The sequence below is a fragment of the Xenopus laevis genome, chromosome 3L (genome assembly GCF_017654675.1).
Source record: "Xenopus laevis strain J_2021 chromosome 3L, Xenopus_laevis_v10.1, whole genome shotgun sequence".
Lineage (NCBI taxonomy): Eukaryota > Metazoa > Chordata > Amphibia > Anura > Pipidae > Xenopus > Xenopus laevis.
In genome coordinates, this window is record NC_054375.1 from 38,936,178 (window position 1) to 38,949,806 (window position 13,629).

At 36.0% G+C, this 13,629-nt stretch overlaps 1 protein-coding gene across 1 annotated transcript in view; it reads left to right on the forward strand.

Annotated features, from left to right (window-relative positions):
• The window catches only part of lcp2.L (lymphocyte cytosolic protein 2 L homeolog), a gene marked incomplete at its 5' end in the record, with an annotated part of 64,435 nt that overhangs the window by 40,610 nt on the left and 10,196 nt on the right, over nucleotides 1–13,629 (forward strand). The window contains 9 exon segments of the mRNA NM_001092298.1: nucleotides 1,966–1,997; nucleotides 3,684–3,727; nucleotides 4,777–4,954; nucleotides 6,342–6,430; nucleotides 8,529–8,574; nucleotides 8,680–8,766; nucleotides 9,010–9,035; nucleotides 12,484–12,509; nucleotides 12,588–12,683. Coding sequence (NP_001085767.1) covers nucleotides 1,966–1,997; nucleotides 3,684–3,727; nucleotides 4,777–4,954; nucleotides 6,342–6,430; nucleotides 8,529–8,574; nucleotides 8,680–8,766; nucleotides 9,010–9,035; nucleotides 12,484–12,509; nucleotides 12,588–12,683 — 624 coding nt within the window.

Consider the following 13,629-nt stretch of genomic DNA (forward strand, 5'->3'; position numbering starts at 1 on the left):
TCTCTAAATGCCAGATACTTTGGTAAACCTATGCATAATGGGTATCAAATTGTTCAGTGGACCCCTGGCAATCATATTTCAGGTGCTTTTTCTTGGTACCTAATATAGTTTGGGATATGCGGAGCAGCAAAATAAAACCTTTGAAATGATTTTTCAGAATTTTGAATTTTTTGTTGAAAAACCGCTATGTTCAGACAAGCTTTTATGTTTGGTAGTTGGGAGTAGAGAGACATAGTTACCCATTTTGTAATCGGCAGAATGTGTACTTTTCAAAAATGTATGGTTTTCTGGGGTAAACCTACGGTTTCAGGATTTTTTGCCTTGGAATCTAAAGCATGCCGTTTTCTGCCTTAGTGCTTTCAAAATTTGGTAATAGACTGCCGGGAGTTTTTGCTGTACAGAAATCCTAAATCTCCCTAAAACTATACATATCTGGTATTGGCACGTTCGAGAGACATAAGGCTTTCCAAATCAGTTGGATTTTCATCCGTAAAATGAAATATTTTTCTGGTATAAATTGATATACGATGAAAAATGGTAATTTTTCATTTTTTTTTGGTATTTAGCACTATAAATTTTTTTGCACAGGTGTAAATACATGAAAACTCAGGCAGATTTAGAAAGCTCAGTTTCTACCGAAAAAAACAATGTATAGTTTTCCTAGGTAAACTATAGGTTTCCCCTCAGAAAATGCCCCTAAAGTGAGAGAGCACAAAATGTTTCAAAAACGGCTGGCATTTCGCGTAACCAAAATGTGAAATTCTGCTGGCACTTAAAAGGTTAAGCTCACTGGAAATGCTTAGAATGTACAGATTTTTATAGTTGAGTATGCTGTGGCTTGAGGGCAGCAATTTCAGTAGATAATTCTCTTTAAAAATGATTTACTAATTTCCTGTGACCACTAGTGATTAAAGTTGACCACAGAATGTTTTAGACATAAATTGTTCATACTTACTATACAATATTGTCTTGTGTCCATTTTCTAAAATGATATGGCAATCAAGTACCTGAAAAAAACAGATCTACTCTTCTAAGTTCAATGTTTCTATCAAATAGTTCTAGTTTGGTTTCTAGAAGAGAAAAACATTGGCCCTTAGTTTTGAAAACTATTCATATTATTTATTATTAATAAAAAAAAAAATCGGTCTTATTGTCTATCGACAATTTAAAAAAGTTCTTCTCATTTCCCTATCAAGGTCATTTGACAAACTAATTAAAATAACCACTTCCAAATAAATATGACTGTCCAGAACAGAAGACCTTTTAGATCACACACTTGTTTAAGGAGTGCCCATTGGCGCCCTTCTCCTCTTCAGTGCTGCATTTAAAATGGAGGCACCCATGTTCCATGTGGGTCATTGCACATTGATTTGGAGCATGATTTGAAATAAAAGCACACTAAAGACCTGGGTTCAATAACCAAATATAGGTCTTTATTGGTAAAGTTGTTGGGTGCTCCTAAATTGTTATTTTGACTTGATTCTTTGGTTCCTGGTTTCCTGCCTTGATTCTGACTTCACTATTCACTGCCTGCCCTGATCTCCTGCCTGGGTACGACTATGAACTTTCAGGGCTGGATTAACATAGCAGACACCCCTAGGCCCTCTGCTGTTCATCGCCCTTTCTGTACCAGGACTTTCTGTATCCAGCTTCCTCCTTGGTCCAGACTCCAACCTTAGTAAAGACACTAGGCCCTGACAACTTGAAGCTGCTGTAAAACATGACAACCATCAGCTTTATTTTCCTTTTTAGGAAATATCAGCAACAAAATATCAGCCTAAATAAGGGGCATCAGAGTCCAGGAATTTTGCTTTGTCATATTCCTATATAATTAACCCTTGAAGGTATTACATTTAAGTTTTTTTCCAAAGTTTTTTTTCCTACATTCAGAATGACATTCTGCTTTGTTATTCCTTAAAATATTTTATTATCTGTGTTTTAATTCCCATGTTCTATTTTTGACAGGGCAGCAATCCCAAGAATTCCACAGGAAACTGGTAATTATGTCACAGCAAATACTTAATAAGACAGGTTTAAAATATATTTTACTGCAGTTTTGGTGTATTTTATTTTATATATTGTTACTGTTTAACATATTATATGTTTCATTATTTTTTTATTTCCTGTTTATTAATTTTCTGCGGTCTGTTACTTCCTAATTATTGCCTTGTGTCCTATATTTCACTTCTGGGTTTCCACCTTTTTCTCTTACTTTCTTATTCTTTTTTGTTACTCTTCCCATGCTTCTCATTTCTCATTTTGTCAACAGTTTTTACTTACTCCTTTTCTTTCCCTTTCATTTTCCATTACAGTTTAATTCCATATCTTTAGAAGGTTTCTACATTCATATGTTCAAGTTCTACTCCCTTTATCTCCCACAATGTATTGTGCTCTCACATTTTGAAAATACCTTTTTAAGAGACCTCTTTAACTTACTATTGCCTTGACCCATCGACTTTTGTGGTTCCAGGGTTAGCGGAATTGGAGTGTTGCCTAGTGATGGGTGAATTTATTCACCAGACACGAATTCCTGCATTTCGCCGCTGGCGAATAAATTTGCCGCAATAATTCGCCAGCAATTCTTAAAGTAAATTGGCGCCTACAATTGTCACTGGTGTCAGAATTGCCGCTGGCATATTGCATTCTGACCTACTATAGATGTGAAGCTTTTTTCATGTGTAATAATAGCCAGTCCCTCTTCTTTATATTGTACTCATAGGTTGTATGTTACAAGTTTTTAGAGACCCCATCCTATGCAGGGGGTTGAGGGCAAAGGACTGAAATGGGTGGCTAGAGTTAGGGATGCTTGGGAATGAATGATGGTGTGTCACCAGTGACCATACTCCTACCCATAAAAACATGGGGGCAGGTCCAATAGCTTTTGAGAGTCAAGCAATGAGTACCAGCCCAGAGTATGGGGTGGACAATTTCTCTCCAACCCTATTGATTCCTTCCACCTATTTATGGCTTCAGGGTGAGGTCCTAATAGTTAAATAATATGCATGAAGCACTCTTTCCTTTCGTCAAAGTGTTTTCTTTCTACCCTCCCTCTACTTTGCCAGTGGGGTGAATGTTCAATTGGGAAACACTGACTTCACACATCCTGGCATGTGTCAGGCCAAAACTTTAAGGAGTCCTTAGTTTTATTTACCTTTAGCAGGTTTCTCATCTGGTCATAAAAAACCTCTATAACACAAGCGAAAACACAAGGTGGGGTAAGATCTTGTTTTCTGTTTATAGAGCAACTAAAACCTCATGGTTGCGCACATATACCTACAATATTTTAATTGCTTTTTTTTCTCAATTGACTACAAAAGCAGAACACTGTTTTATAGATTTCTGCCTCACACTGCTACAAGTCTTTCCCAAATGAAAAGTAAGTGCTGTGCATGGTCTGCGAGCCTGACGAGAAAATAAATTGCACTCCATCGGTGCATTTCTCAGCTTGGGTTCTCATTAATATTGTCTTTTGATGCTGGAAGCAGGCTTTATAAATTCATCTAAGAATTAACTGAATAACTGTGTAGCACACTGTTAATGTTTCAGTTAAAAGTGAAAGCTTTTGATTCTATTTGGTGTGAGACCAGTATGTGCTGATATAGGGATATAACAAATAGATTTTGGATTGTTCTTATCATTAGTCTTAAATAATAAATAAATGCTGTTGACCCTGTCTTTTTCAGAATTTATTCCCGAAGACAAAGAGTTTTCCGACTCTGACTCATTTGTAAGTAATCATATACTGTCACTATATATATATTTATTTATTTACTTTTTTTTCAACTAGGCTGAACAGTTGGATAAAAAAAAAAAAGCTGTCCTCAGATGAAATCTGTTTAGTCTTCATGCAGAGTGTGTGCTTCTGCTTCATACTGTTAGACTGGGATGCCAGGGAAACTTCAGAAAACCTTAGACCTCCGGCCCACCCTCAACACTATATTTAATTTTCTCTGCATTTACCTAATTTATTCACCTAGTGTTTTCTCTTTGTATATGATCATATATCATTCACTTCATCTCTCCTCTTTGTTCTCATAAAGAAATGGAGAATAGTTATGGGAAAGTCTTACAAGGTCAAATGTTTAGACCAGAAGGACTAACCAACCACCAAGAGCTTTCATGGTATCCTAGTTGGCCAGTCTGATACTACTGCTCTATAAAGTGTAATGTATGTGCATTGTCTGTTACAAATCCTGTAATCTGTCCTCAGATTTGACAAGCAGGTCTTGGTCAATGTCACATTCTATAGGCTGGACAGTGCAAGATTGAAAACCAATACTGTAAATCCCTAAAAAAAACTGCTATAAAAAAAGTCCCTTAAAAGTCCCTTGTTAAAAAAACAATAAACACCAATAGCTTAATAATGGAGGGTGTGTGTGTGCATATGGGGAAAATTCTGTTCTATTTGCTAAGCTGTTGGTCTCTTTGTGAAACACAATGGTGTACATAATACATATTTTGAGGAGACACATTCGATAAAAAATTATTTGTAGGATAATATTAAGGTTTCCACTTTATGGACAACAATATGCAATTGTACATTGTTGTGGATGATTTGCTCATCTCTGTGCAGCATGCAGGGTATATCTATGTTGGTTTAAGGGAAGAGGTTATACTGTGCAGAGAGAACCCAGTGCTTTGTAGGGTCTTGCAGTTCTTGCAGTGTGTATCAACATGGTATAGGACAAAAGTTTCTCAGCATGCACTGCGTAAAATTTAATTTATATACAGCTGATTTCTGATTATCTTTGCTTATTTCATACACACAATGAACAGGAGGAGGATTATGAAAGTCCCAATGAGTTTGATGATGATGACGACTATGAACGCCCAGCATCAGAAAATGAAGATGAAGACGGAAATGGAGACTATGAGCCACCTCCTCCCAATATTGAAGATACTCATCCTGCCATATGTCAAATAAAGCCAAATGCAACTAACTCACCCTATGCAGGTAAATTAGGTACTTTATGTGCATACTTCATAGTGTCCCTTCATAGTTGCAAAAGACACATAAAGGGCACCAATCATAACTAAAATAATTTCCTAAGTAAATACACTATGTGAAAGTTCAAGAAATCTGATTTTTAAAACAGTTAGAATTGTTTGTATAATGTAAATCATCAGCTCATTATACCTTCTGCAAGATCTCCCCTATCTCCACTGCACTTCTAGCTGAGGCAGCCATCTTGTATTTCACTGGCTCCTCCTACCTATATCTTCCCAGCCAACTGTAGCTCTGAAATCTCGCACATGCTCAGTTGAAATTCCTTCCTTGCTTATCAACCCGTCTAAGCTATTTTCAAATCAGCCAAACCTGTGTGTTAGCTGCTGTTCAGTAGTGCTGCCACCTGCTGGAAGTTAGTGTGTGCCCTTCATTTGCATAATAACATCACCAGCAGGGGACAAGATAGGGAAATCTCCTGATATTTCTAGTGGAGGAGTTTACTAAAACAAGGCATTCTGGGTAGAATACTCAAAGCATTGTTACAATCTGAGCATGCTCCTGAAATTTGCATATAAGTAAGGGATTTTTTAAAACCTGCAGTTTTTTTCAAAAAACTATATATGTAGTTTGATTAAACTGTTTATGTTGTACTGGTCAGATGTGTTTGATTTTGGCTGTGATAGTTGCCCTTTAATACTCAATTTACATACTCTTGAAAAAATAAAAAGGTAGAGTGGGGGTGATGTGATCAAGGCTTTGCATAACTAACTTAGGATATTCAATTTAAGTTTAGGTCAAGATAAGCCAGGTTTAAGTTAATATTAAGGGACACATTTACTAAGCTTGAGTGAAGGATTAGAATAAAAAATACTTCGAATTTTGAAGGTTTTTTTGGCTTCCTCGACCATCAAATTGGCTACTTCGACTACAACTTCGAATCGAAGATTCAAACTAAAAATCGCTCGACTATTTGACCATTCAATAGTCGAAGTACTGTCTCTTTAAAAAAAACTTTGACTACCTACTTCGCCACCTAAAACCTACCGAGCACCAATGTTAGCCTATGGGGAAGGTCCCCATAAGCTTTCCTTGCTTTTTTTGATCGAAGGAAAAACGTTCGATCGATGGATTAAAATCCTTCAAATCGTTCGATTCGAAGGAACGATTTTTCCTTTGATCATTTGATTGAGCGAAATGCAGTAAAAAGGATTTTACTTTGAGGTTCGAATATTGAGGGTTAATTAACCCTCGATATTCGACCAATAGTAAATGTGCCCCTAAATATTATTGTCAGTTCTTGGAGTGTATGTATGCCCATATTATTGCTAGACATTCTGAAGCTTTGAGTTAATACACATTTCCAAGTATTAAATATTTATTTTTAAATATTCAGACAGAGAGTTTGGAAATTCTATGAAAAATCCTCCAGAGCCCCCAAAGAGGCCGGGGAATCCAGCACCTCCCACAAACAGGGGCCATACTGTAAGTTGTTTGTTGACTTGAAAACAATTCTGAATATATTTACAATAAACCTAAAAAAATGTTGGCTCTGGAATTAAATATATGTTGTCTTAATATATTTGCTTACTCGGTTTGCCTACTCAAACATTCTCTTCCTTCCTTACTAACAGGAGAAAAGGGAAATATTGCAGTCATGATATTAAACCCAGTAATTAGGACTAATGCTGACCAGATAAATCTATTTTGTATGTAGATTTATCTGTACGTGGTTGTATTTTAAAGTGTCCTGTCCCAAAAACAATTGCTGTACTGGCCCATAATCCTTTGATGCAATTGTACCAAAGTTGATAAACCTGAACAAATAACCAGGCTGAAGCCTTTGTTTGCCAGAAATAAGGATTACAGCATCCTACCTCTTCAACCCTCCAACTCTGTGTTCTGTTATGTTAGACACCCACTCACTCAAGCCTTTGTAGATTACATTTTTGGCTAAATAACGATACTAGAAACATGTTTTATTTTGCACAGACTATCTATTTTCCCGTTTTCCTTTAATAGCAACAAACTAGAGTGGCTTAAGCTTTTTGAAAGGTCTTGGAAGGAGACGGAAATGTTCACCAGTTCTTTTAAATGGAACTAATAAACGAATGGGTGAATGTAAGAAAAGTCGCAAAGAGCAAAACAATTTGCACAAATAAGAATAAGAATTTGCATTTCCCAATGTAATACTCTTCCTTTATTGTTAATTGCGAATTTTAATTGTGCATTGCCCACTTTTAAGTAGGGCTTGAAGGTGTTGTAATCTTTTGGAGCAAACGTAACAACTTTTACAGTAAAGGTGGCCATACACTGAGAGATTCGCCAAACGAGCGGATCTCTCTCCGATATGCCCACCTTGAGGTGGGCAATATCGGGCTGATCCGATCGTGGGCCCTAGGTATTCGACCCTAAGTAAATCTGCCCCAAAAGGTTACTGGTTAAATTAAGGAATGTTGGCCTGGAACATAGTATTTGATAGAGAACTGGCTGAAATATAGACTACAAAGAGTGGTGGTAAATGGAACATTTTCTAATTGGACCAGTGTGTCTGTACTAGGTCCCTTGCTTTTCAACTTGTTTATTAATGACCTGGAGGTGGGCATTGAAAGTACTGTTTAGATGATACTAAATTGTGCAGAACTATAGGTTCCATGCAGGATGCTGCCACTTTTCAGAGTGATCTGTCTAAGTTGGGAAACTGGGCAGCAAACTAGAAAATGAGGTTCAATGTTGATAAATGCAAGGTTATGCACTAAATGGCAGTGTGTTGGGAGTTTCCTTAAATGATAAGGATCTAGGGGTCTTTGTAGATAACAAGTTGTCTAATTCTGGGCAGTGTCATTCTGCGGCTACTAAAGCAAATAAAGTTCTTTCTTGCATAAAAAAGGGCATTAACTCAGGGGATGAAAACATAATTATGCCTCTTTATAGGTCCCTGGTAAGGCCTCATCTGGAGTATGCAGTTCAGTTTTGGACTCCAGTCCTTAAGAGGGATATAAATGAGCTGGAGAGAGTGCAGAGACATGCAACTAAATTGGTTAGAGGGACGGAAGACTTAAATTATGAGGGTAGACTGTCAAGGTTGGGGTTGTTTTCTCTGGAAAAAAGGCGCTTGCGAGGGGACATGATTACACTTTACAAGTACATTAGAGGACATTATAGACAAATAGCAGGGGACCTTTTTACCCATAAAGTGGATCACCGTACCAGAGGCCACCCCTTTATACCAGAAGAAAATAATTTTCATTTGAAGCAACGTAGGGGGTTCTTCACAGTCAGGACAGTGAGGTTGTGGAATGCACTGCCGGGTGATGTGATGATGGCTGATTCAGTTAATGCCTTTAAGAATGGCTTGGATGATTTCTTGGACAGACATAATATCAAAGGCTGTTGTGATACTAAACACTATAGTTAGTATAGGTATGGGTATATAGAATTTATTTGAAAGTATGGAGGGGTGTGTGTATGGATGCTGGGTTTTCATTTGGAGGGGTTGAACTTGATGGACTTTGTCTTTTTTCAACCCGATTTAACTATGTTAGTATGTAACTAAGAGGGAAACTTTTTTTTATTGTTTCAGTTTCCAGGGTATTCACCCTCATCAAATCAAGAAAACAGATCAAACAGTGAGTATTTTTATGTATTTGTTTTCATTTGCTGTTATAATATTTAATACTTTTGGTGTTTGCCATTACATTTCCTCATTATGTTCTTTTTAAATGTTTCTGAAGCACTTGGTCCAAGCATCGATCGTAGAACCAAGCCAAGTTTTGAAATCAACTGTCCACCAAATGTTGGCAGAGGGATTGGGGCTCAAGGTAAGAATTTATTTTGTCCATGACAGATTCAGGTATGAAGTTCAAGTAAGAAAATATTGTGAAGATAAAGGATGACACTGCAATTGTTTGTGCAATTAATAGGTGAAACCTTAACATTATTTGTAAATTCACACATCTGCAACTTTTTTGTGACTTTTGTACACAAAGTAACATAACACATTCCACTGTTTTCACACTAGAAAATATTAATGACTACAATCCATTCTCTCTCATTTTTTTCAGGGAAGAAACCATTTATTCCAGGAAAGGTAAAAATAAAAAACTTTGAGCTTTAATTTTTAACTTTGTGAAAGATACTGGGCCAGATTTAATTCAGTGAGGAAAATTTATCTCCTGGTTTATCACGTGAAAAGTCATGGATGAGATTCAGTGAGAGGAGAAAAACTTTCTCCAACTTCAGTTCCAGTTTTTTCCTATAGACCTCAATAGTTTTCACGTAATAAGCCATGAATTGAATTGAATCTCATCCATGACTTTTCACGTGATAAACCTTTTTGTTACTCAACCATGAGATAAGTTTTTGTGTATTGAATTGCATCCCAAAATGAATCTCATCCTTGACTTTTTATGTGATAATCCTTTTTCTCGCTGAATTGAATCTGGTTCACTGTATGACAGTTTAAAATATAACATGTTTTCATTTCAGATTCAGAATATCTAACATAACAATATTAATAATTCAGGTCTTCAAGGATATGCACAAGGAGTCAATATCTTTAATTCTGTTAGGAGTGTCAGTGACACTGCACATGCTCAGTGTGCTCTGAGCAGATGTTGAGCAGCTAAGCTTAGGAGTTGAGCAGAAAATGTTCTCATGTCATTAAAGTTGATGCTACAGAGCCGATTATTACATTCTGGTGCAAATTGCACTGATGTCTAAGCTAACATGTAATGAAAATCTGAAATAAATACTAATAGCTTTGTATTGTAAATTCGATATATACAGTATTTTGTAAGTCAGTCCTTAAAATCAGGTAACTAGCAGCAGCACAGGGCATTTGATAAGAATCAGCAGAAAAGAATAGGAGCTACTGGGGCATCTCTAGAGGTACAGATCTTCACTGCTAAAGGAATGGCCTTGCCTTGGGTTAGTACAGAAGCCCAAAACACAATATGCAGCATTTCTCTACCCTATTTCTTTGTTAAGCTTTAGTTCTGCTTTAAATGCTATTAGCAAATTTACTTCCATGTTACCTACTTTCAACTTGTGTGTATTGTCAATATGCCAACCAGCCTAATGAATTGCACACAGTTGCATGTCAGGTGAAACATATAGATGGGATTGGTTATTAGAGCAGAGTGGGTGGAATTGGTTCAACTGAAGTAACAAATATTGACCAAAGCCAAGGAAGGGGGAAATTGTGTGTTAATATTATAGGTTTGCTTTAGTTTAATAGTTATGATTGGCTTCCTAATTGTACACAGTGATTAATAAATGTGTCATGCACAGCCCCACCCTGGGTGGTTCTGTTGGTGCTTACTTTAATGACTTCTGCTTTATATATTTGTCTAAACTCTTTGTGCACCACTTATGCTTACACAAAGCTAATTGAAGTATTGTAGGCACGAAGCCAAATCTTCCTATGCAGGATCATTAAAGTGGAAGTATATATATATATATATATATATATATATATATATCTATATCTATATATATATATATATATATATATATATATATATATATATATATATATATATATATATATATATAAATAAAAAATTATTTTTTAATTAAAAAAAATCCATGGTTTTATATATTTTTTATTTATTGAAAAATTCCGGATTATTGTTTTTTTTTACCCATCTGCACACCTCCTCTCTCCCCTTGCAGTGAGGGGGAAACGTTGGCTGAACCCAGGGGGAAAGGGATTCTCCCCAGCTGTGAGACAAATGAGAGTTTGAATACCTGTGCCCCTTGGTGCCTTTTGGCCAAGGTTTCGGAGATAAAGGGGCCCTCCCTAGCCTCAGTGAAGGAGAGTTTGGAGACTTGCCTTTTGGCCTGTGGGACTTGAATATTTTCTTGTGCACATCTCCTTGTGCACATCCTTGAAGACCTGAATTAATTCTCTTTTAAGGATAGGCTATTTTGAAACCTTTGTGCACGTGTGATTTGCACTTTGCACTTTTTTTGCACTTTGGGACTGAAAGCTCTGACCTCGGCCTTTAAATTAAAAGAAAATGGACTGCCTCTTGGTGACAGAGTTTATCACATCACAAGAGAAGTTTATTGAATCAAAATGGACCCAAAAGCAAATGAGCCACAGTTACTGAGCTGTTATAATTGGACTATGCCTTGCATAATGAGAACTCAACACTTGCTGCTCCTTCATTATCTTTTTGGTGCATCTTGTCACCTTTAAGAAAAACCTCATGTATCAAAAATTGAGTACTGAGCACAATCACTGTTCAGGCGCATCAATAAATTTAAATCCAAACAGTTTAGTTAAGAAACTGGAACTTTTTGGAAGTCATATCTGTAATGCTACAGACAACAGGTCTTTTCCTATAATTTCCAAGCAAAGACAGCATAGAAATGATCAAGTGTACAAAGAAATTAGTGTAGCCAACTTTAAAGAAGCAGTCCACCTACAAATAAGCTTTGACAGTCATATTCTGGGACAATTTCCAACTGGTATTTATTTTATATTTCAAATTATATTTTAAATCCATAAATGTGGATGTTTATTGTTTTTTATTGTTTTTAACAAATTTGCTTTATTGTTTATTATTTGTTATTATTATTTATTATTTTATTAAATTATTAATAATTTATTAAATTATTATTTATTGTTTATTATTTATTATTTATTGTTCAGCAAATTAAGCAGCTATCTGGTTGCTGGGGTGCAACTTACCCTAGGAACCAGAAAGTGTTTGGAATAAGAGACTGGAATATGAATAGAAGAGGGCCTGAACAGAAAGATAAGTAATTTAAAGTAACCCAAAAAAATTGCACCTAATAGAGGAATAGTTTTTTGACTGTTGGGAGACCCCCGTTTCAAAGCTATAAAGAGGCAGAGAAAGAAGAAAAAAAATCAAAAACTATAACAAATTGAAGACCAACTGAAAGGCTGAACGTTCTTTAGCATCCAAATATTAACGTTGAACTAACCCTTTAATTTCATGGTTTTAAAGGTGATTCGATTTTCTCCATCCACATCGTTTTTCCTTTTATTTATAGTTTTTATACTGGCACTTTTTAGCTTTCAAATTGGCTCACTGACCCCAGCTGCCCAAAATCTATTGCTCTGTAAAACTGCCATTTTGTTGTTATTGTTACTTGTATTACTTGTCTTTTTATTCAGGCCCTCTCCTATTCATCTTCAAGTCTCTCATCTAAAACACTGTCTGGTTGCAAATAAAAAAGGGTAAATTGAACTCTAGCAAGAAGATAGATGCTGCAATTCGAAACTGAAGAGCTGCAGTGCACAGAAAAGCTAAATAATAAAAAAAAACTAAACATTAAAAATGAAGATCAACTGCAAATCGTCTTGGAATATCATTGTCCCCATCGTATTAATTGAATCATATTAAAACAAGTGGAACTGCATCTAGTGGGTTTCTAGTTTTCTTTGCATGCATTGAAGATCCAGGGTATATACTGATTGATCTTGATCTGTGAATCAGGAAAGACAACTCAGGTTGAGGTCGACTACATGTATGATTTATGCACTTGTTTTTTTCTTAATCTAGATTCTGCCTGGACATGCAGGTATCGGGTAAGTAATACTGGATATAATCTATCCAAGCAAAATATGATTGCAGTGGCTGTTGCTGAATATTTATGTCTGTTTCAGACAACAGGTACCTGAGAAATTACCAAATCTTATAAAACCTCCCATTCCCAGTGAAAGAAACAATCAGCCATTTGAAAGGAAAATACCCAGTCCAAGGTAAAAAGGTTTTATTCTGTATATAAAGTCACATACACAGATAAAGGGTGATTTTCCTTCAGTCATGCAGAGAGCACAGGGGCACTGATAATCAACAACTTAGGAGTAGTGATGAGCGAATCTGTCTGAAGTTTTTGCGAAACGCATTGAAGTCTGTGGGCGTTTTACGCACATTATGGGCGTTTTTTCTTTTGGTGACTTTTTTTTTCTCCACATGCATTAAAGTCAATGGACGTTTTTTCTTATGGTGCCATTTTCTCCAGATGCTTTTTTTCTTATGGGCGTTTTTTCACAGCAAATTTTCCCATGACGAATTTGCTCCTCAGTTTTGTAACTACTAATGTAGGAAACTACATTACTTGTATATTTTTTTTTTATAGAAGGAGATTTAAGGGAAAACTGTACCCCAAAAATAAATACTTAACTAACAGATACAGTTTATATCAAATTAAGTGGCATATTAAAGAATCTTACCAAACTGGAATATATATTTAAGTGAATCTTGCCCTTTTACATCTCTTGCCTTCAACCACCATTTCGTGATGGTCTGTGTGCTGCCTCAGAGATCACCTGACCAGAAATACTGCAGCTCTAACTGTAACAGGAAGGAGTGTGGAAGCATAAGACAGAACTTTATCTGTTTGGCTCATGTGACCTAACATACAGGGTTTGTCTGCACCGTGAATCGTAGGATCGCAGAGAGCGGCTCTCTGTTTTAAAAATGGCATTTTATTTTTTTAGGATTACCCAGTTGTACATACTATTAAAACATAATATTATAAAAATGGTTTGTTTACACGAAGTAGGGTTTTACATATGAGCTGTTTTATGCAATCTATTTTTGAGACATGCATTGTTTGGTGGTACAGTTTTCCTTTAATTTACAGAAGAAGATTTAATTAATTAAATTTACATTAGGAATGTAAAAAGGGTAGACTATAGGCCG